Consider the following 23,540-nt stretch of genomic DNA (forward strand, 5'->3'; position numbering starts at 1 on the left):
TTTGTAAAAGCAACATATATCAATCATTAAACAGTTTATTTATGTAAACTGCTTGGTTTTTGGATTTGTTTATACATGTAGTACCTGGTTCTTACTAAAAATAAAAACCTGTACACAAGAAAAGGCTTTTGAGAACTATTGGACCTCTGTGTCTTTACAGCTGTGCTTTTTGCTTTTTTATTACAATTCATATGAATATATCTAAATTAATAGAAAAATCTTTTTGGGGATATTTTAGGACATTGAAGAATTTTTTTTTGTTTGTTTACTTAAATTTGTAGTATAGATGATAGAGAAAATAATATAATAATATAGCAACCTAATAGTTCTATAAAAAAATACAAAAAAGAATATATATACAGTACAGACCAAAAGTTTGGACACACCTTCTCATTCAAAGAGTTTTCTTTATTTTCATGACTATGAAAATTGTAGAGTCACACTGAAGGCATCAAGGGCTATTTGACCAAGAAGGAGAGTGATGGGGTGCTGCGCCAGATGACCTGGCCTCCACAGTCACCGGACCTGAACCCAATCGAGATGGTTTAGGGGTGAGCTGGACCGCAGAGTGAAGGCAAAAGGGCCAACAAGTGCCAAGCATCTCTCGGGAAACTCCTTCAAGACTGTTGGAAGACCAGTTTAGGTGACTACCTCTTGAAGCTCATCAAGAGAATGCCAAGAGTGTGCAAAGCAGTAATCAAAGCAAAAGGTGGCTACTTTGAAGAACCTACAATATGACATTTTTCAGTTGTTTCACACTTTTTTGTTATGTATATAATTCCATATATAATTCCACATGTTAATTCATAGTTTTGTTGCCTTCAGTGTGAATCTACAATTTTCATAGTCATGAAAATAAAGAAAACTCTTTGAATGAGAAGGTGTTTCCAAACTTTTGGTCTGTACTGTATATATATATAAAGTAAAAAAGTTTATTAATATAGTAATAAATATATGTAAATTTATGTTCATTTAATATATTAATATGTTAATAAATAAATATTAATATGTTATATACCCTAGAAATCCTATATCCTATATTTCCCAAATATAAACGTATGATAATTTGTACATGATGACATCTGGATTTGTATAATTTTTGGTTATGAAAGTCCAGTTTAGAGTTTTTCCCCCACAAATGTACCAAACAAATGTGATTTGACTGATTTACTTTGAGAAAATGAAAAATTTTCCATTGTTGTCGGTGGAGCGGTTGCTATCCCTACAAATACAAACATAATGCTTCGATTTCCTCATCTGAAAGTTGCTCAAATATTGTGCTCTTTGTGGTTTGGTTTGCAGTGTGCTGAGCTTTGTGTACGGAGGAAGTGAGACTGCACCCCAGACACAGTAATACATAAGGAGATATCAGCTCCAATTCAGGACTGTTCCAACACTCAGCATGTCCTTGTGCACTTCCCATCACCACTAAAGTGCAGAAGTCTGAGCTCTTCCAATGAAGCGCGAAAAGTACTGAAATTAAAGCGACACTCATGGTAGTGTAGCCCAAACTGTGTTTTTTTCCTCTTCTATTTTTAAAACAAAGCTACAAATTTTTTGATGTATAAATGCTATATAACAATTTAGGGGGTTTTTTTTCCATCAGATTTACAGTAGATGTTATAAATATTATATTACAATATATTAAAATCATCACTGCACAACATCTAATCCTGATGTAAAAAAAATTGTTATATAGCATTTATGTCTCCAGTTTGTACCAGTCAGTGAGTTCACTGCTATGGAAAAGTCTACAGGATTTTAGACTTTTCCAGTTTCACTGGTGCATGACCAACGGTGGATAAAGTACCCCATTACTGTTCTCGCAGGGTATTACATTTACATTCATGGCATTTGGCAGATGCTCTTATCCAAAGCGGCTTACCAATGGGTTAAGGGCCATGCTGAAAGGCCCAGCAGGCGTACCTTGATGGTTCTGGGATTTAAAATTGTGACCTTCTCATCCAAAGTCCAATGTCTTACCCACTGCACTACCACCTTCCTATAAATTAATAAAATATTACCAGTAAAAGTTTGCATTTTTTACTTTTACTGGAAGTAAAAAAATCCTGCTTTTGAAGAGACTTAATTAGGAAAATGAAAGCAGTGCTGTATGAAAAGACTATGTGAGTGTGGAGCAGTTCAGTGTTTCATACTCCTGCACATCAGACCTTTAAAAGGAGAAAGTTTTCTATAGTTAAAGAGACACATTGTCTCTACCCTCACTTTGTACACACTCTTACCAGAACCGTGGGTTTACACGCGTGATCTCGCCACAGCTTCTTATATAATTATTTTGATATAAGTAGAAGCCTCTTATATACTGTAATTATTTATATAAGTAGAAGCGACTAAAAGTATTTCTATGTACGTATAAGCATTTTATATAATTATGCTGATATACGTTTATTATATAAGGATTCTGGTATAATCTTAAGCTTCTTATATACTGTAAGTATTTTGATATATGTTTCTTATATAAGCTTTTTATATGTGTATTCACTTCTTTTATAACTCCTCACACTGCACCACACTCCTTCGGATCTTCTAGAACTGCTCGACTGGTCCCAAAATCTCACAGAGTAACATCAAGACTCTTTTCTGTTCTGGCACCAGGATGGCCACTGACAGCTGAGTATCTTCAATGACCTGTGAAGACCTACTTCTTCCTGAAACTCTCATACTCGAAGTTATTTTCCTTGTTTGTGTTTACGTATTTATCTTTTTCCTCCCATAAGAGTTTTAGGCTGACGATATGCAACCTGGTAATGCAAGTTTAATTCCGTTTGCACAGGTACGTTGCAGTAAATCAACATTCTTTCTCAGAGTCGGCTTTAGTCACGAAAGGTTTACATGTCATTTACACGAACTAGAATTATATACCAATATACCACTTTTGAATTATTCATTGATAGAAACTTCAAAGCACTTTTGTACGTCACTCTGGATAAGAGCATCTACTAAAATGCACTAAACGTAATAGCATGTTTTTCTGTAATGTTTCCCAAAATAAAAATCCTCTAATGAAGTACTGGACATACTGGAGTACAGTAACAAGTTTCTTCTTAAGTGTCCACAACGCTTTTCTTTTTTTTTGTCTAATTAACAATAAAAAAATGGAGAAAATCGAGTTATAGCTGCTAAAACCTAAGTGATAACAAGAACCTGTTTTTTTTCATTACCCGTATGACTGATTAAATATGAACAATATGTAACATGCTGTAGTATAAGAGGAATAAATCGCTTTGGAAATCAATTTAAAAGTATTAAAGCAAAACGAATGTTCCCATGGTTCACCTCAATCATAAGAATCAACCCTTGAGATGCAATCGGATTTCCCCTGACATATACTCTCCAAGACAATAATCAAGCAGGGCTTCCCAATGTGTGCTCATTGCATTACCATGTAAATGCCCTTTAATGTGTTGATTTTGTTGTTGTTGTTTTTTTAATTGAAGCTTTCGAATGAACTTCCTTCAGAAGGAGATAAGGGTAAGATTATCTACTGACTATCCAAAAAAGTACAGTGACGAAAATACCCTGATTCTCCCATGCCACTATAAGCATATACTCCTTTTGTTATCTAAAAGGTGAATTTTCCATGGAGGGTGTGGGAAAGAACAAAGCATTTATGAAGACTGTTGCAGAAAACTGATTATAGCGTCTTAATTCATTTCACGAGGCTGTCTATAACAGACCTTTGCTAGCATGTTAATATGCATGATCGGAGTATAATTAATATAGGATTCTTTTTTTAATTGTATGAGACGAACAAAAAAAATCCCAAAGTAAACAAAAATTGAAATAAAAAAATGTGTGAAGCAGTGTGTAGGTGTCATTTAGCTGTGAATTTGATATTATATTCACTTAATTTCTATACATTGCTGATAGCGAGGCGCTCGTTCTTGTATTTTATGCTATAAAGTGAAGTAAAATCACAGATTTGTGTGCAAATGTTAATATTGTCATATTGTGAAACTTCTTTCTCTAAGGAGTTTTTTTAGAGCAAGGGCTTGTAACAATCAGAGGTAAATGTGTAACGTGACGTTTTCTGCTGTGGGAAAGTGTTAAAGTGCTGTGGGGTTTTATGGTTTTATGACAAAGCTGCTTTTTATTGCTTCCAACATTTCATTTCAAGTTTTTTTTTCATTGTTTTTTAGAACTGTGTAGATTCCATTGATGCTGCATTAGTCCACTGAGATAAATTAATAATAATAATAGTTAGTAATAATATGTGACAAATGTACCAGTTATTACCTTCTTATAGCATGTATTATGATGTCCCTCAAAATTGTACATAAAAATGTGATTTATACGCTAATTCTTTACAAAAAACAAAATAATTTTATTTTAATAATTATTTATAATAATATATAATAATTTTAGAACTTTTTTAGTCCATAGGTTAGTAAAGGCTTCTCCTTAAAACCCTTTTTTTTTTTTTTTTATCAGAAAAGCATTTCCAAATTCTACATTATTAATTAATCATTATTGTTGTTACTTACCGTTATTTATGTTACTGATCTTAATTTCTAAATGCATTAATTGTGGTCTTAAATTACATACAATATATTACAATGTTGATGATAGATAGATAGATAGATAGATAGATAGATAGATAGATAGATAGATAGATAGATAGATAGATAGATAGATAGATAGATAGATAGATAGATGTACAATGTTGAAAATTATAAAAAATAAAATTAAAAAACACTGAAGGAGATGGTGTGTCCAAAGTTTTGACCTGTACTCTATCTATCTATCTATCTATCTATCTATCTATCTATCTATCTATCTATCTATCTATCTATCTATCTATCACTACTTCTACTACTAATAATAATAAAAGTAATTATTATTATGATTATTATTATTTTTATTTAGTTATTTTGGAGTTTGCATTGCGCCTTCTGTAAATTACTGTCCCAATATAGACAATAATGGACTGGAGAATATTTTTTTATTATGGAATTAACAAATTTTTGTGAAGAAAAGGAAAGAACCTTTAATGAATTTATATTTATCTTATTATTATGAATATTCCAGGCATTAACAAATTATTATTATTATTATTGGAAAAATGTTGCAAGATTGCATTTAGAATAGCTGTATCCCAAACCCCTTCTTATTTTGTATATAAGTGCACTACATAGGATATAATTCATGATAATGTAGTGCAGTGCAGGTGTGTAAATGGGACACTGCACCCTTACCTGTCCTTCTGTCAGCTGAACCAGGAACAGAGCCACCTCTCCTGGAGCTCAGGGCCGAATCCTAATAAACACCCTCTTGTATATAGAGTGCACTATGTAGGGCACTGCCTTATCGACGCATGTAGGGCACTCACTTATCTAGGGAGCGTGTGTAGGTTTAGTATTGAACCGGAGTGTGTTTTGGTTTTGAATGGTTGGAGGATGTGTGTATAGGAGCTAGCTGGGCTAATCTCGACTCTATTGTGGAAGAATGGTCACTCACTGACCGGGTATGGAAGTTATTATTTTAAATAGATTTATTTTCGCATTTTTATTCGATCATTTGGTTAGTTTCGGTTTGAGAAAAACGGTTTATGCGCTGCACTTTGTAAATGCTAATGCTAATGTTGTATAGGATATGTTCAGTGTTACTATACTTCTGTACCCCCCCCCCGGCAGAACCGCCCTCATGATGAACTTCGACAGTCTGGACCCGGGACTGGGTGAGTACGCGGCCGGCCTGCACGGAGGCATGGAGCCCGGGCTGGACTCGACTCTGGACCCGGCGCTGCTGCAGGCCGTGGAGATGGACCCAGACGCCATGGCCGTGCCAGTGGCCGAGGGAATGTACTCCGAGCTGCACAGCGTGGCGTCCGAGGTCGGAGTTCCGGTCACAGCGACCCACTTCGACATGCACGAAGAGCTGCTGTGGATCGGGAACCACCGGGTGGGTAACTGAGACCGAACCGTGCACATCCGGAACACGGCAAGAGCAGAGTTAATGTCCACTAATAGTAATAAATCCTGACTCAGGGTTTTACACTGTTTACATGTGCTTCATTTTACTGTACATGGCCTAAAGAGAGTTATTTCACATAGGATGGATGGCTAGATAGACAGATAGATAGACAGATATAGACAAATAGATAGATAGGCAAGTAGATAGAGAGCCAGCCAGCCGGATGGATGGATGGATGGATAGATGGATGGATGGATAGGCAGGCAAGTAGATAGAGAGCCAGATAGATCGATCGATAGACAGATAGAAAGATAGATAGATGGATGGATGGATGGATAGAGTTAGACAAATAGATAGACAGGTGGACATTCAGACAGATAAATAGATAGGCAAGTAGAAAGAGAGCCAGCCAGATGGATGGATGGATGGATGGATGGATGGATGGATAGGCAAGTGGATAGATAGATAGATAGATAGATAGATAGATAGATAGATAGATAGATAGATAGATAGATAGATGGATAGCTGGATAGATAGATGGATGGATAGAGCTAGACAGTTAGACAAATAGATAGACAGGTGGACATTCAGACAGATAAATAGATAGGCAAGTAGATAGAGAGCCAGCCAGATGGATAGATGGATGGATAGATAGATGTTTATTTTAAATACTTAGTACAGGTACACAATAAGTACAGAAGTGCAAATAGCAAGTGTAGTTAATCTGTCAAGTGCAGATAAATATGTAAATATATGCACAACAAATAATTATAAAAGCTCTGGGAATTTGGCTACAGTTGTCGTATTCCATATACCATGGTGTTGTTGTGCTTCACTGGCCGGCAAACTCACCAGACCTGAACTCTTTGGAGAATTTATCTGGTTATTGTCAAGAGGCAAGTGAGGAACAAAAAATGGAGCTGAGCTGAAGGCCACTGTCAAAGAAACCTGGGCTTTTACACCACCTCAGCAGACGGTTCACCTCCGTGCCGCAGACGGTTCACCTCCGTGCCGCAGACGGTTCACCTCCGTGCCGCAGACGGTTCACCTCCGTGCCGCAGACGGTTCACCTCCGTGCCGCAGACGGTTCACCTCCGTGCCGCAGACTGATCACCTCCGTGCCGCAGACTGATCACCTCCGTGCCGCAGATGGTTCACCTCCGTGCCGCAGACGGTTCACCTCCATGCCACACCGAATTGGGGCAGTAATTAAACCAAAAGAAGCCCCGACGTACTGAGTACATACACAGTAAATGAACATACTTTCCAGAAGACCAACAATTCACTAAAAATGTTTTTTTGATTGGTCTTATGAAGTAATTTCTTGAGAGAGTGAATTGGTGGGTTTTTGTTAAATGTGAGCGAAATCACCACAATTAAAATAACCGAAGACTTAAACTACTCCAGTGTGTATGTGTGTGTGTGCACTGAATTTATTTAATACACGAGTTTCACAATTTGAGTTGAATTACTGAAATAAATGAACTTTTAAATAATTGCATGTGTGGACACACACTTTCTAAAAACAGTTTGCTGAACAAAAAACAAAACAAAAAAGATCTCAGTTTAGGCAGTCCACTATATGACAAAACTGTACCAGATCTCACCTTTTATTTTTCATTCACTTTTTCCCTGCCGCTTTCATTTTCCTCCTACTCACTCAGGGACACACACCCACTCGCGGTAACGCGCATCTTTCCCCGTCGCCAACGCGCACATTTGCGGATTAGCGTGCCTTTACCTGGCAACCTCCGCTTTCCAACACACATCCCCATACACGCAATAATCTCTGACCGATCTCTCTCTCCCTTTCTCTCTCCCCCTTCTCTCCCTCTCTCTCTCTTTCTCTCTCTCTCCCTCTCTCTCCCCTTTTCTCTATCCCTCTCTCTCTAAATCTCTCTCTCCTCCCCTACTCTCTCTCTCACCCCCCTTCTCTCTCTCTAACTCTCTTTCTCTCTCTCTCTCTCTCTCTCTCTCTCTCTCTCTCTCTCTCTCTCTCTCTCTCTCGTTTCTGCCACATCCTGCGTAATCACGGCTGTTTCTAGCCTTTTGGAATCCTGGGCAAGGTTCCTATTGTCACCCCTTATAGCTGATATAAACAAGGTTAAACTGTATCTTAAACTTCAGCAGAAAAACAGGTAAATAATTTAAAAGGGTGCTAATTATAATTTAATTATTTTTTTTGTAATTCAGCTTTATCTCGGAAAAATGCAACTGTTACAGTATTTACTTTTGTTCAAAATGATACATTTCGAAACGCATTTATAGTTTTATAGTCATGCTTTCCAGTTTAATTCACCTTTATAGCCTCATTCTTTTTCTCTCCCATTGCAGGGACATGCAAGCTCCTTTTTCGGGCCAACAATGGGACGTTACTCCTCTATCCAGGTGCACCAGGCTGATGACATCCGCCACATTCAGAGCATGGACACCGGCGTCCTGTTTCTGACTAAGAGTAACCTCAAGTGCCTTACACGAGGCGGCCTTGTCATGTTCGACTACCCGTGAGTTAAAACAACATCGAAAAGTGAGACGGATGTTACTTCATGATTGGTATAATATATCCATGTGTGTTTATGTGCTCCAGAATGGAGGAGGGCGCTGACATGCACAGTTTGCTTCTTACTGACAATAACACGCTGCTGCTGGGAGGCTTGCAGAACTATGTGACCGAGGTGGATCTGAACACCGTGCAGGAAACTCAGAAAGTGAGATTACCAGTTTAAAAAAAATGTGTATTGTCCTAAAGAAGATGCATATTGTGTAGTTTGGTAAAAATGCATGGATTGGGTTCTACACGCAGAACAACGTTCATCCACCAGATGAAAGAAATCATCCACCAGATGATTTCTTTCACCCAAAAATATCCATGTGTCTCAGGTTATGGAACGATTCTCGGTGGAGAAACCTAATTTGACATATGTTTTGGAAAACCTGATTTGAAAAAAATTTGCTACGTCAGTGATTCTCTGTCTGCAAAATTAGTGTCTCATCTGTTGCTCTGGCATTTAAAGTACAGTAAGTTAAACGGCTGTAAAAATATATCGGATCAATAGTTTTTTACCTTGAATCAACCTCTGATCAAAACTACTAAATATATATTAAAAAAAAAAAAAAATCCAGGATTAAAAAATTTTAATTGGCAATTTAATTGGTCACGTCATAAATATAGGAATTTTTTTTTACATTTAATATAAAAAGTGGATTTTATTTTATTTTATTTATTTTTTACTAAACTGACTTTTATGCAAAAAGAACGGCATGTTATTTTCGTCCATTTCTATTACTGCTTTACAGTTACTTAGATTATAAAAATATAGAAAAATTTAAATATATATACACGGCAAAACAAAAAGACTTGAATGCGTGAAATAAATAAAATAAATAAATAAATAAAATTTTATATATATACAGTACAGACCAAAAGTTTGGAAACACCTTCTCATTCAAAGAGTTTTCTTTATTTTCATGACTATGAAAATTGTAGATTCACACTGAAGGCATCAAAACTATGAATGAACACATGTGGAATTATATATGGAATTATATACATAACAAAAAAGTGTGAAACAACTGAAAAATGTCATATTCTAGGTTCTTCAAAGTAGCCACCTTTTGCTTTGATTACTGCTTTGCACACTCTTGGCATTCTCTTGATGAGCTTTAAGAGGTAGTCACCTGAAATGGTCTTCCAACAGTCTTGAAGGAGTTCCCCGAGAGATGCTTGGCACTTGTTGGCCCTTTTGCCTTCACTCTGCGGTCCAGCTCACCCCTAAACCATCTCTTTTGAACAAGCTTCTTACAGTAATGAAGTTGTTTTGATTTGCCTTTTCTCTTTGTGCTGTGTCGTGATGTAGTTCACCGTGGACATCCCTGGCGTGGCCATCATGAGGCAGTCCAATCGTTTCTTCTTCTGTGGACATACGTCTGGAAAGGTGAGAGGAAAAGAGAAACAGGATGTGTCTGTATGTCACTGTGAGAAAATTTGTGAAGGGACATCTTCATGGGCACGCCTCTGAACGCGTGGACTTTCCAAGAATCTTTTTTTTTTTTTATGTTCAGGTTTGTGACACGGTTCATAACCTTTTAAAGATTAGCAAGAAAGTTGGTCAGAGAAAGTCTGGAAAGTTTCAAATTAAGAAATATGGGCCATGTATTGAAAAGAAAAAGGTGGAAACTTTTTTTATTTTTCAGTAGTTAAAGCTTAAGAACGCTGTTATTGTTGCTCTTTTTTGTTGACAATAGTGGGTTGAGAACATGAGGTGTGTTCTGTGTTTGCTCATCAAAACTCCCAAACTTTTCACTGCGCCGCTTCTGTCTCGCGATACTACAGGTGTCCTTGCGAGATCTGCGCACCTTTAAAATAGAGCACGAGTTTGACGCGTACTCGGGCAGCCTTTCTGATTTTGACGTGCACGGCAACCTGCTGGCGGCGTGTGGTTTCTCAAGCCGAGGGCTCAACGGACTGTCGTGCGACCGCTTCCTAATGGTGTACGACCTGCGCATGATGCGAGCCGTCACCCCTCTGCAGGTGCATGTGGATCCGCTGTTTCTCCGCTTCATCCCTACTTACACGTCCCGCCTGGCCATTATCTCCCAGTCAGGTATATCTTTGCTCAACGCAGTTTCCTGTGCAGGAGACACCCTAGTGGTCACTTTTGCACATTGCATATATTTAATCTCTTTCCTTATGTTTTTTTATTCTTCAGGTTGTTATTGAAACGCTAATAAAGTTAATATGATAATGATGCTCTCCTGGCGCCCCCTGCAGGTCAGTGTCAGTTCTGCGAGCCCACAGGTCTGGCCAACCTGGCCGATATTTTCCACGTGAATACAGTGGGGCAGCTGCTAATGAGCTTCGACGTGTCGAGCAGTAAGCAGGCGCTGGCATTCGGAGACTCGGGTGGCTGCGTGCACCTGTGGTCCAGCGCCCCAGATGTCTCCTACAACGACTACTCCAGAGAGACGGACCTGGCACTACCTTGTCATGTAGACTCACTTCCCCAGCTGGACTGGAACCATGAGCTGGTGCCACTCTCTCTGGTGCCAATGCCTCTCACCAGCACGGAACCTCTGCTGTCAGACTGGCTCAGCAACCTAGTCACTCCCAACCCCAGGTAGCAGCTGGTTGTCGTTTGCTGTACACTTTTGCCCTCTACTGTCTGCTTTTTTTTTTGCGCCGTACATTACATCACTTTCCCATCTATTACAGGCGTGCACCTCCCGTGGATCCAGAGATTCTGAGAACGATGAAGACTGTCGGGTTTATCGGATACGCTCCGAATCCTCGCACACGCCCCAGAAACCAGGTACCGCACTATAGAATCATCACCACCTGAAACATTTAGTCCACGGTCTCAAACTCGGTCATAGAAGGAGGCCAAGATTAAATACTGGGTCTAAGTAGGGGGCCAAACACTTTCAAAAATGTTAATCTGTATTCTATGTGACTTTCAGGACACGACTCGGTCTCCGTAGTGTTCCTACGTATTAACGTAGCAGCAGCGGTGCTGAGAGAACGCGTCCGAGAAACAGTTTAGCGAAGGAGAAATCGATCTAGATATCAAATATTGGTAATTTTGGTAAATAGAGCATCTACTAATAATTATATATAACTACATTGTTTTTTACTGATGCAAATGTGTAAGAAACGATGCATCGTGATATTTTTATTTTTTTTTTAAATCGAGAGAATTTAAAATATAATGCTGTAACGCACCGTTAATAAAGACCGACCTGAAATAATTCAACTTGATGTCCATGGAGATGGTGGTGTCCTTACAGTATTGTAACTATCGGTTTTAAAACATCGAACAGTAAATAAGCACTGTAAGGCGATATTTATAAATGTTTTCTTTGCGTCTTGAACATGTTCCACATGTTTCTGTTCTGTCAGGTTCCTTATAAGATAAAGGAGGTGGAGCTGGAGTATGACAACTACAACCAGGTTCCAGAATCTCCAATTGGAAGAGATGAGGAGCCTCACCTTTACATGGTGCCAAAAAAGTACAGGAAGGTATTGATGTGCATCACGTCCTCAAAGTTTGATGTTAGAAGCAGGAAAAAAGGGCGAGTGCAAGGATTTGAGCGAGTTTGACAAATTGGGACGTCTAGAGGACTGGGTCAGAGCGTCTCCAAAACTGCAGCTCTTGTAAGATGTTTCTGTCTGCAGTGGTCAGAATCTATTAAAAGTGTTTCAAGGAAGGATCAGTGGTGAACCGGCGACAGGGTCACAGGCTCATGGATGCACGTGAGGAGAGAAAGCTGGTCCGTGTGGTCCGATCCAACAGACGAGCTCCTGTTGCTCAAACTGCTGAAAAAGTTAATGCTGTTGATGCTTGAAGGGTCAGGACTGTTTTGGAAGCAAAAGGGGGACCAACTCAATATTAGGCAGGTGGTGAAAATGTTATACCTAATCAGTGTACTTCAGCTTACTGATGAGCTCTGGAGGTTTTCATAAGTTAAAGCAGGATTTACACAAAATGTTCGAAGTGCTTGAGTTTTGGGAAAACACACACTAGAGAAAGCTTTTTATGTGACAGGAAAATGTTTCTGTATCTCCATCAGGTCACCATCAAATACTCCAAACTTGGGCTTGAGGACTTTGACTTCAAGCATTATAACAGGACTCTGTTTGCTGGTTTGGAGCCTCATATACCCAACGCTTACTGTAACTGCATGATCCAGGTAGGAACACGGACGCTTAAACATGCAACTTGTTTCAAGTTGTGGTCTTTTTTGTTTATATACAGTGGTGTGAAAATGTGTTTGCCCCCTTCGTGATTTCTTATTTTGCATGTTTGTCACACTTTAATGTTTCAGATCATCAAACTAATATAAATATTAGTATAAGATTACACAAGTGTGTGTGTGTGTGTGTGTGTGTGTGTGTGTGTGTGTGTGTATATATATATATCTTAAAAATTTACAGGTTTTTCTGAGATTTATCCTCCTCACCTTTGTTAAACATCACCTTTCTCTCTTCTGGCAAGGTGTTGTATTTCCTGGAGCCAATTCGCTGCCTGGTGCAGAATCACCTGTGCCAAAAGGAGTTCTGTTTGGCCTGTGAGCTCGGCTTTCTCTTTCATATGCTGGATCTGAGCAGAGGAGACCCCTGCCAGGTACTGGCTAATGATGAACTATGAGATATGATGTAAAATAATTGAGGAACTTTGCTTGTGTTCACTCCTATTAGTAGTACTCGAAAATAATGCTGTTGATGTTCCCTCCAGGCCAGTAATTTCCTGCGGGCGTTCCGGACAATTCCTGAAGCCTCAGCTCTCGGTTTGATCCTGGCTGATTCTGATGAGCAGACAGGGAAGGCCAGGCTGGGACGTCTAATCCAGAGCTGGAACTGCTTCATCCTCACACAGCTGCACCAGGAAACACAGGAGCAGGAAGGACCTCAGGCATACAGAGGGACCAGCAGGTGAGAGGCTCATTCATAGACATGCACCATGAACATCCTGCTTCATTCACCAGGGGAGAAGGGGTAGGTCAGTGGTTTATATGTTGTACCTCTGATCAGAAGGTTGTGAGTTCAAATCCCAGAACAACTACGCTGCCATGGCTGGGTCCTTGAGCAAGACCCTCAACCCTCAACTGGTCGGTTGTAAAAATGAGATCATTATAAGTCTTTGTAGTGCAAAAAACAAATGAAATAAAACCAGACATTATTTGCCTGTTGTGTCTCCAGGAAGACGCAGCTCTACCTCTGCCATGTTAATCTGTATTCTATGCGACTCTCAGGACTCTTCGGTCACTGTAGTGGTATGTCAATTTCGTGTAGCAGCAGCGGTGCTGAGAGAACGCGCTCGAGAAACGGTTTAGCGAGGAGAAATCGATCTACATATCAAATATTGGTCAGAATTATCCTTTATAAATAATAAAAGTATCTAGAAACAATTATATATAAATAAAACTTTTTATACCGATGCAAATATGTTAAAAACGATACACACTTCTTAAAGTTGATGAAATCTTTAACGTTCACGCCAAAGCACCGATGCCTAAAGTCTAATCCTTCTACAGAAAATCACCGTCTATTAGAATTCTTTGATGCTTTAGCTTTTCTGTTGGTATTGATGATCTTAAATGGCAAAAATAAATGTCAACAATTAAGCCCAATCTGCATGTGTGTATTTGCAGTACGCTGGGTTCCTCGGGGGAGTCTGTGATCGGCAGGCTGTTCGGCTGCGAGGTGGAGAACAGCAGTCTCTGTCGCTGCGGGAAGGAGACGGTTCGCTCCTCACTCACCCTGCTCTTCACCATGCACTATCCTGAGCAGAGTTCCCATGGTAACACATCACATACACACACACCTACACATGCATCAACCAGACATTCATTAGGGCATCATAAAAAATGACAGTTCATTAACTCGTATCGTAGGCTCATAACGTCTTTTATTTATTTAACACACAGAAAAGGTCCCGGAATATGACTTTGCTGAAATCCTGAAGAAGAGCATTTGTTTAGAGCAGAGCACACAGGCCTGGTGTGAAAACTGTGAAAAATATCAGCCGACCGTAAGTTTCTTTAACTTATCGCTTTAACTTTTTTTTGTTTGTTCCTCACCCGTTTGTATGCAGCCTGTTTCGAACTGTATCAACTTCCATGTGACGGTCCTGTTGGATCCTGTTGGATTATCAATTCCAATTGTTAAAAGTAAAGTTGCTTTATACTTCTCACATGTACATCACAGCACGGCGAAATTATTCCTTCGGGTAGCCAAACAATGTCGGAATCACAGGGTCAGCCATAAAACAGCGCCCCCTGGAGCACAGACGGTTTAGGGCCTAAAGTGGAAGCTTTGGGCGATACTGGGATCTGAACCTTCTACCTTTCGATCAGTAATTCAAATCATTAACCAGCTAACTTCCACCAAGGTTTTTTTTGCATATTCCAGTTTGTCAGGAACCCCTGGAGCAGATAGGGTTAAGGGTCTTGCTCAAGAGCCCACAATTGGCAGCTTGCCAGTGTTGGGGCTTGAACCCCCAACCTTATGATATCAGTAACTCTGAGCCTTAACCACATCAGAAGTTCAACAAAGAAAAAATTCTTCCTAATATGGTATAGTTTCTAAAAAAACAACTGCATTTGGTTATCATAATTGAAAAATATATGGATTTGTTGAAGGTTCTTCAAGTAGACTACAATGTCGGACTTGTGTACCAGTCAAAAGAAAATCATACGTATTACATTGTCTAAGTAACCTAATATTTCTGGGTTATTAACTTAATGAGCAATACAGAAGAAGCTGCTGAAGGAAATATGATAATATAATAGCTAATAATAATATCGACCATAATGTAAGAAACAAAAGGAACCTCTTTTAATTAATAAGAAGTTTCATCGTTACTTCTGAGAAATAAAACAAGCCTTAAACTTAAACCGTGTGTGTGTGTGTGTGTGTGTGTGTGTGTGTGTGTGTGTGTGTGTGTGTGTGTGTGTGTGTGCAGGTGCAGACACGGAACATTCGCTCTCTGCCTGATGTGTTGGTTGTAAACTGTGAGGTGAACAGTGTGAAAGAAGCAGAGTTCTGGAAAGCCCAAGCTGAGGTGAGCTTTCCTACCATATCAGTAAATACTTTGTAAATATTATTGCCCTAGGGAAATTAATTATTTATTCATTTCATAATATATATTGATTGAAATGGAAAGTGTAGCAGCATAAAAAAAAATTGAAATTAAAAAAAGGCTCTAATTCCCTCTGCACCAAATGATCCATGGCCCGGTTTCGGCCCACGGGCCGGTGGTTAGGGACCCTTAGTGCAACTATTTTTTTAATTTTTAAAGTTTAAATGAAAGGCAATGTGTATAAAATAAATAAACGAGTGCAGAAAGGCCACACTGCAGAGAGGATTTACATTTTTTATTTACAGAATTATCATAATGGGCTTTATATTTACTTATTGGGAGAAATCCCTACAAGTATTCCTATGTGAAATCAGACATTGAGCACTCCTCAGATTTATCGAATGGATGTTTATTGGTAAAATATGCTACCACTTTGTACATTTATTATTTTTTTTTCTTTTCTGCAGTACTCCTTTAACAAGGCATTGAAGAAAGAAGCTGCAGAGCCACCGAAGCCCAAAGAGCCTCTTCCTACGGGGTGGTGTTTAGAGTAATACTGAAACACACTGCACCTAATATCCTACTACATACAGTGCATCTGGAAAATATTCACAGCACGACACTTTTTTTCCAAAATGGATCAAACTCATTATTTTCTTTAAAATTCTACAAACAAAACCAACATAATAGCATTGTAAAAGGGGTGCGTTTTGAAACCTTTGCAAATTCAAAATAAAACATTGTTACGTAATTATTCACAGCGTTTGCCACGACACTCAGTTGAGCTCAGGTGCATCGTGTTTCCACTGAGATGTTTCTACAACTTGATTAGAGTCCACCTGTGGTCGTCAGTTGATTGGACATGATTTGGAAATGCACACACACCTGTCTATATGAGGTCACACAGTTATTGCATATCAGAGCACAAACCAAACCATGAAGTCCAAAGAATTGTCTGTACACCTTCGAGACAGGATCATATCGAGGCACAGATCTGGGGAAAGGAACAGAAACATTGTTTGGAACCACCAGGATTCTTCCTAGAGCGGAGCCGCCTGGCCAAATTGAGTGATCAGGGCAGAAGAACCATAGTCAGGAAGGTGACCAAGAACCTGATGGTCACGCTGAAGGAGTTTCAGCATTTCTCTGTGGAGAGGCTGTAAAATAAAATCCACATACCTAGATTTGAAAAAAATGATTAATTGCTTATGAGCTTTGATTGGCAGCCAAATTCCCATTCATGAAGATATTATACTGAGTGGAATCCATGATTATTAATACGATGTGCTTCTAACGTTGATGTGAACAGGGACGAGGCCTACAGCGCAGAAGGTTTGACTTTTGACACACGAGCCGAAGACCTGAGGCACGTGTGGATTCCACAGAGTCTAAAGATGTGCGTCAGTAAGACGCACGGTCTTGAGGTGTGCAGCTGGGGCGAGACTGACGAGGTGAGGAAGTTCTACAACCCTCACCGAGTGTCATACGACACGAGCGTATATACAGTCAGCATTAGTATTGATGCGTCTCGTGTTTTTGTGTTGTAGTTAAGTCCAGAGGACGAGTCCGAGGGAGCTGCTGTTTATGACCTGGTGGTCACGGTGCCTCACATTCTAGACCCACGAACAGGCGGAAACCTGGTGGCTCATATCAAAGTGGGAGAGACGTACCACCAGAGAAAAGAGGTTACCTTACTATTCGTTTCTTTCTTAATATGTTACTTCATGAGGCTATGGACTTCCTGACCGTGACCCCCATATGCGGTTCTTCTTCAATCCATTTGGAAGAACATTTACCACTAAGCTAGCTCCATAAAGACATTCTTTGCCAAGGTTGATGCGGAAGTAATCTGCAGAGAAACCTGGCCTCAACCCCGCATGAACTGGAGCACCAAGGACACCCCAGACCTCCTCAGCCAACATCACATCGTAATCTCACAAATCCTGTTGTGTCTTAAGCAGCACAAAAAAAGCACTCCAAACACATTCCAAAATCTACTTGAAAGCCTTCCCATAAAAGTGGGAGATTATTATAACAGCAAAAAAATATGTTCACGGTTTTGGAATGGGAAAATATGGGTGTGCAGGTTGGGTGTCCGTTTTCTTTTGACTTTCTTGGTAGGAAGAATTTATGTATGTCAGAGGCACTAAAAGCTTTTGTTCCTGAACAGGGGGTCACACATCAGCAATGGTACCTGTTTAATGACTTCCTGATTGAGACGATTGATAAGGTAAAGCATTACACACTAAATAGAAATGTTGTACCATTTCTTTTCTTTTTTTCTTTTTTTTTTTCTGTGAGTTCCAATAAATGGTTTGTGTCCCTCAGACTGAAGCGGCTCAGTTCGATTTAAGCTGGAAGGTTCCAGCCATCGTGTACTATGCCAAGAGGAACTACCACACAAAATATGACCTGTGCAGTAAGATCTTTCACCCTGAAAACGTAATCTTTCAGACCGGGATCAATATTCGTTAATGAAATCAGTTTATCTTTTTAATACTCCACAGTTAAAAACCCAATCGAAGCCAATGTGCTGCTGACAGAAGCATCACTGGCTCGCAAACAGAGGAAGAGTCACGCCACGTTCATCCCTCTGATGGTGAGCGAGATGCCTCAGGCTGGAGACCTCGTGGGACTGGATGCGGAGTTTGTTACGCTCAATCAGGTCAGTGAAACGTTTTCTCTATAATTGCGCTGAATTATTTCTGCAGGTTGAGTAGAAGGGACTCTTCAATTAGAGCGACATTAAACAAGCATCTTTTAGCTGATGTATGTGGAAGACAGAGGGCGTAACGGTACACTTTCCGTACGACGCACACGTGTATCGAATAAAATCCTCGTTTTACTAGCGGGTACGATTCGTACCAGAAAAACAAGTGCACGTACATACGTTTTGCACATACAGGAAATCGCTGCCCTTTCCCGCCTTCGCAAGTGTTTTTTTTTTTTTGTTTTTTGATTTGGTTTTTTACGACAGTCTAGCGATACGTATCCTTTCGCTTTTTAATGTGAATCTTCAAGAATTTCTCATAAAAGTAGAAATTCCTGACAATTGCGCAGAACATGGGAGCGAATGGATAAATGAAGGATTGAACAAAGGAATTTCATTCATAAATAAATTGAATAAATTAACTATCTTGTGTGTTTCTTAAAGTATTCTGAAATATCTATAAGTATAAACATATATTAGGAAAATGTCACCCAAATGGGGGCTATTAAATGTACAATTAAATTACAATTTTCCATTTATTTAATTCTATTTAATCAATTGAATTTGTGTATATTTAATCAATTATTCAATTTAATCAATATAATAAAAAAGTGCATGGCATCTATTTGATTTATTACATTTTATTTGATAAATATTTTATTTAAATTTCTTCTTAAATTATTTTTTTAATTCAATTGTTGTTCACTTTTGTTAATAATAATCAAAAACAACATTTATCTGTTTTCCGTTTCTTCCCCCTAACTGTATCGAACAGTGGAATTTGTGTACTCTTACACCCCCTAGTGGAAGGGTGTAGATAGTGTTTTGATAAAAACGACCTGAAAAAACATAGTGGCATCACATGACTCTAATCAAGTTTAACACAAGCTTTTTCCCTTTCGGTTTGGACGAGCCATTCTGTGGATGGGAAATGATCAAATGACTGGTCTTCCTGTATCCTTTTGCATTGTTGTGGGGTCTCACAAACAGATTTTTCAATCCCTCAGTCAATTTTTTCTTCATATGGAATCATAGTACAGATAGACACATCCTATGGGTCCAAAATCGAGATGGTTCCGATATTTCTTTAAATGTTCCTGCAGTAAAGCCATGACCATGACTTTCAACCATCACATGCAAACTGCACATGTGCATGTTTAGAGGCTTTTACTTTTAAAGAACAGTGAAATTCTTTTTTCACATAGATGAAAAAGCTTGTTAGAATGTGGGGTCATGATATAGTCCCTTTTGCTCAAGGACCAAACAGTGGCAGCTTGGCAGAGCTGAGGCTTGAACCCCTGACCTTCAGATTTGGACCAGGATTTGAACCCTGATTAACACGTTCTGAAATGTTCAGGCATTAACCCTTTTAGCTGACATGCGTTTGCGTTTGAACAGGAAGAGGCGGAGCTAAGAAGCGACGGCACCAAGTCCACCATAAAGCCGAGCCAGATGTCTGTGGCTCGTATAACTTGTGTGAGGGGACAGGGGCCGAACGAGGGGGTTCCTTTTATTGACGATTACATCTCAACACAGGAGCAGGTGAGACATTTAGGGAATATTATGGGTTTACGAAAAAAGGATTTAGTGTTCAAACTACATGATTGAGTTTATTTATAGCTTATTTTTAATGACAGCTTGTTTATAGCATGTCTGGAATATGTACTATAAATACACATTTCATTTGAAAATAAATAAATTAAATCTCTGTGCCCTAACGTTGGCTCTAGGTGGTTGATTACTTGACGCAGTACTCGGGAATCAAACCTGGCGACCTGGATGCCAAGATTTCCTCCAAGCATTTAACCACTCTCAAGTCCACATACCTCAAACTCCGCTTCCTTATCGACACGGGAGTTCGTTTCGTTGGCCACGGATTACAAAAGGACTTCCGAGTCATAAACCTTCTGGTGATTTTTTACGCACTTTTCAAATGTAACGTTTTCAAATGTAATGTCAGTAAATTGGCCAGCGATGTTTTAGTGCTTTGTTATTGCATATTAACATGCTTCCTGTGCTTAGGTCCTGAAAGACCAGGTGATAGACACAGTCTACCTCTTCCACATGCCCAGAAAAAGAATGATCTCCCTGCGTTTCCTGGCCTGGTATTTCCTGGGTAGGTGATTTCCAGTGTCCTGTCTGTCGTATCCAGTGTCCGTTAAAGCAAAATACAGAAAAACAACATTTATCACCAAATCTTTTGTGTTTGCTATAGATATCAAAAGCAAATTAAAAAAAATCATGTCCTCAGTCCAGTTCATTTATTTTTGGATTTTGTTTCAGACTTAAATATTCAAAGTGAGACCCATGACAGTATAGAGGACGCACGCACTGCTTTACAGCTGTACAGGAAGTACTTAGAGGTGAGCCGTGGGGGGCAGGAAGATTTCCGGAAAGTATTGAAGAGCGTTTATGAAAAAGGACGTAAGTTAGACTGGAAAGTGCCGGAGTCAGAGTCTTCAGACAGCCAGGGAAGCCCCAAAGGTATGTAATCTAATCACACTATTTATATATATATAAAAAGAAATGCAGAACCTGAAATTGCTTTGTTTTTTTTTTTGTGATTATCATATATACATTTGAACAGTTCCTATTTTTAAAACAATTTTAAATAAAATGCCCACTTAGTGAAATAATATATATAATATTATTATATTATTAAATAATAAAATATTTTATAATATTTTATTTTTTTAAAAATGCAATAATCTTTTTTATTATATTGATTACATTCAGTGATCAATTAAATTGTCGTAAATTCAATTGATTAAAATTAAATAGATAAACATTTTATTAAATAGTTTTCATTTGTTAGACCCCATTTGGGTAATACAGGTGTTTGTGTGTGTTTTCAAATATACATAAAAAAAAAAAGATAATAATAATAATAAATAAATAAACTGATAATAATAAAAAAACAAAACAAGAAATTAACCAATCAAGTTACTTACGTTTTACTATATTATATTGTATTATTATATTATACTATATTACTAATATATAGCTTACATTATATTACTGTATTGTTCTATATTACAGTGTTTTTTTTTATTAATCTTTAGGATTTCACTGTAACATGACAAAATGAGATTTTGAGAAAAGCTGCTGAGGGAACAGCTGCTTCTAGCTGTGAAAACCGGAACAATAGAGTGACACGTGCGATGTGATATGCATTAATAATTAAATACAATTGTAATCAGAGGAGTAAAGTATATTATGATTTGCTCTCATAGGAAAATCATTTGCTATAATTGCCTTTTAGGGGTTGCTGTTTTTTTTTCGACTTATTCCTGTATAACTGATTGTACCTCAATCCAAAATCTCTTTTATGCTTCTGTCAGGTACTGCGGTGTTTCCCTCAGTGCTCGGCTTATAATCGGAGTGAAATTCCCTTTTAACATTCCAGCCACAACAGTCTTCATGTTCTTCACTCGTCTATCCAGGAGTCCTCGAATACCACTGACAAAAAAAACCAGCCGGTTTTATCGCTATGCTCATCGTCATGCTGTTACAAACACTGGAATAGCAAACACCGATTAATACCAGCTATTTTGGGAACACGTGAACATTCAGGAAGACAATCGGGATTTGGAATCGGTTCTTTGAGACTGGTTTAAAGAAACAGTTTAACGAAAATTTCCGCTTTACAATAAGCGATTGTCGAAACGTTATCGCCAGAACTACAAAATTGTGGTATAGTGAATATAAAAGAGTCTACACACCCCTGTTTTTATGTTAGATCAGAAATTGTCCATCTGATTGTGAGAACATTTCAATAATAAAATTGAAACCTATTCATTGATGGATGTAATTTGGGTCGTTTTTGTGCTAGAAGATCTTTATCTTCTAACATCTGTCTAACAGAAGCCTGCAGGATCTATGGCAAAATCGATTGGTAGTTAGCACTATCCTTAGATCTCTCAATCTTGATTAAAGCCTCAGAGAAGAGTGAAGAGAAGCAGCCCCATAGCATGATGATACCACCACCACCATGCTTCATCTGTGGGGGAGGAGCTGTCTTGGCCAAAAAAAATTCTGCCTTGTTTTCATTAAAACATCCCACATGGTTTGTTGGTGATTTGGATAGGCTTTAATATATATCCTTTTTTTTTTTTTTTCTTTTGGTGTGCGTGAATGAAAAAAATTCTACCAAAAAAAATAAATAGCCGCCCGTCCCTATAGCCTATGTGAAGAATATCAGAGATTGACTCCGGATATATTCTGGTCAATAGCTCCTTAAATGTGGGCTCATATCACGCTTATATTCTTTGTTGTTTGTCGGATCACAGGGTTGTGTAGACTTTATTTATCCATTGTAGCTAACAAAAATGGAAGGATGCCGATTTAGCTTGACCTTCAGCTCTTATCTCTTTAAAAAAAGACTTTGATTTTAAAGCGGTTGCCAAACATGTGAAATGTAAATTCCATGGTGGATTGGAATTGTATCCAGGACTGATGACCGGTGACAGTCGAATGGGCCAAAACTGCAAATTGTTTACATTTGCATTTAATAACTCAACACTTACCCAGTGGCCACTTTTATAAATAAAAAAAAGCATCTATAAATCCAGTCTGGATTTAAAGATTATGGGCGGTGACGACTCCTTTAAATTGGCTTTACATACATATTTTTGCGATCGGACGACGTATTTCTGACTGAATGCTGATTACATCATCCAGAGGAATCGATTTTTTTGCCTCGTTGTTTTTATTGCTTTGATTTTCCTGTTTTCAAATATTGAATTTTGATGTGGGTACAGGAAACCAAAGGCAAACGAGCTCATGTGTGTGTTTTGTATTTTGTAACCATGATGTACACTTTGATAATAAGGCAGCTGAAATGTATTTTTTTGACATTTGTGGTGATTTGGTTTCATTATTAGATTTTTATAAAGCACGTATAAAAAAAAAAAGGAAAGAGACGAGCTAATGTTTATACACAATAAAAAAAAGATTTAAAAAGGCAGATCTTTCCATCTTTTGTTTTTCTCTCACGATTTTCCAGTCCTGGCTGAGATTATCGTTGACCGTTTTCCTGTTCTGATTGGTCAAAAGGTCTTGATTTTCATTCGCTGGAAAACACATTAAAGAAAAGGCTTATCTTAGGACAATAAAATAAAAAAATATCTCAATCACTACTAGGTTTTGTCCGGCAAGTTAATTCGAAGATTATTTCTTTCCAAGGAGGAAAAAAAGGGAACGTAAATCCTTGTTTAATACGTTTTACTACAACTAGCGTGTATTGCTGAGCAGATCAAAATAAATGTATAAATAAAAATATTCAAAAACATTAGGATTTATGTTTTTGGTGGTTGAAA

The 23,540-nt window shown here is 38.4% G+C and overlaps 1 protein-coding gene across 1 annotated transcript; it reads left to right on the forward strand.

Moving 5' to 3' along the window:
• Nucleotides 1-5,223: 5,223 nt before the first annotated feature.
• pan2 (poly(A) specific ribonuclease subunit PAN2) lies at nucleotides 5,224-23,188 on the forward strand. The gene is made up of 26 exons (XM_083520843.1): nucleotides 5,224-5,485; nucleotides 5,655-5,922; nucleotides 8,269-8,438; nucleotides 8,522-8,642; nucleotides 9,792-9,869; nucleotides 10,268-10,538; nucleotides 10,706-11,051; nucleotides 11,147-11,243; nucleotides 11,831-11,950; nucleotides 12,502-12,621; nucleotides 12,927-13,055; nucleotides 13,167-13,363; nucleotides 14,083-14,231; nucleotides 14,359-14,462; nucleotides 15,396-15,494; nucleotides 15,980-16,062; nucleotides 16,822-16,963; nucleotides 17,060-17,197; nucleotides 17,683-17,742; nucleotides 17,841-17,931; nucleotides 18,020-18,177; nucleotides 19,621-19,764; nucleotides 19,953-20,132; nucleotides 20,245-20,338; nucleotides 20,506-20,706; nucleotides 21,564-23,188. The coding sequence occupies exons 2-26, from the start codon at nucleotides 5,665-5,667 to the stop codon at nucleotides 21,596-21,598; spliced, it is 3,585 nt and encodes a 1,194-aa protein (XP_083376969.1). The 5' UTR covers nucleotides 5,224-5,485; nucleotides 5,655-5,664; the 3' UTR covers nucleotides 21,599-23,188.
• The last annotated feature ends 352 nt before the right edge of the window (nucleotides 23,189-23,540 follow it).

This window comes from Silurus aristotelis, assembly GCF_946808225.1.
Source record: "Silurus aristotelis genome assembly, chromosome: 19".
Taxonomy (NCBI): Eukaryota; Metazoa; Chordata; class Actinopteri; order Siluriformes; family Siluridae; genus Silurus; species Silurus aristotelis.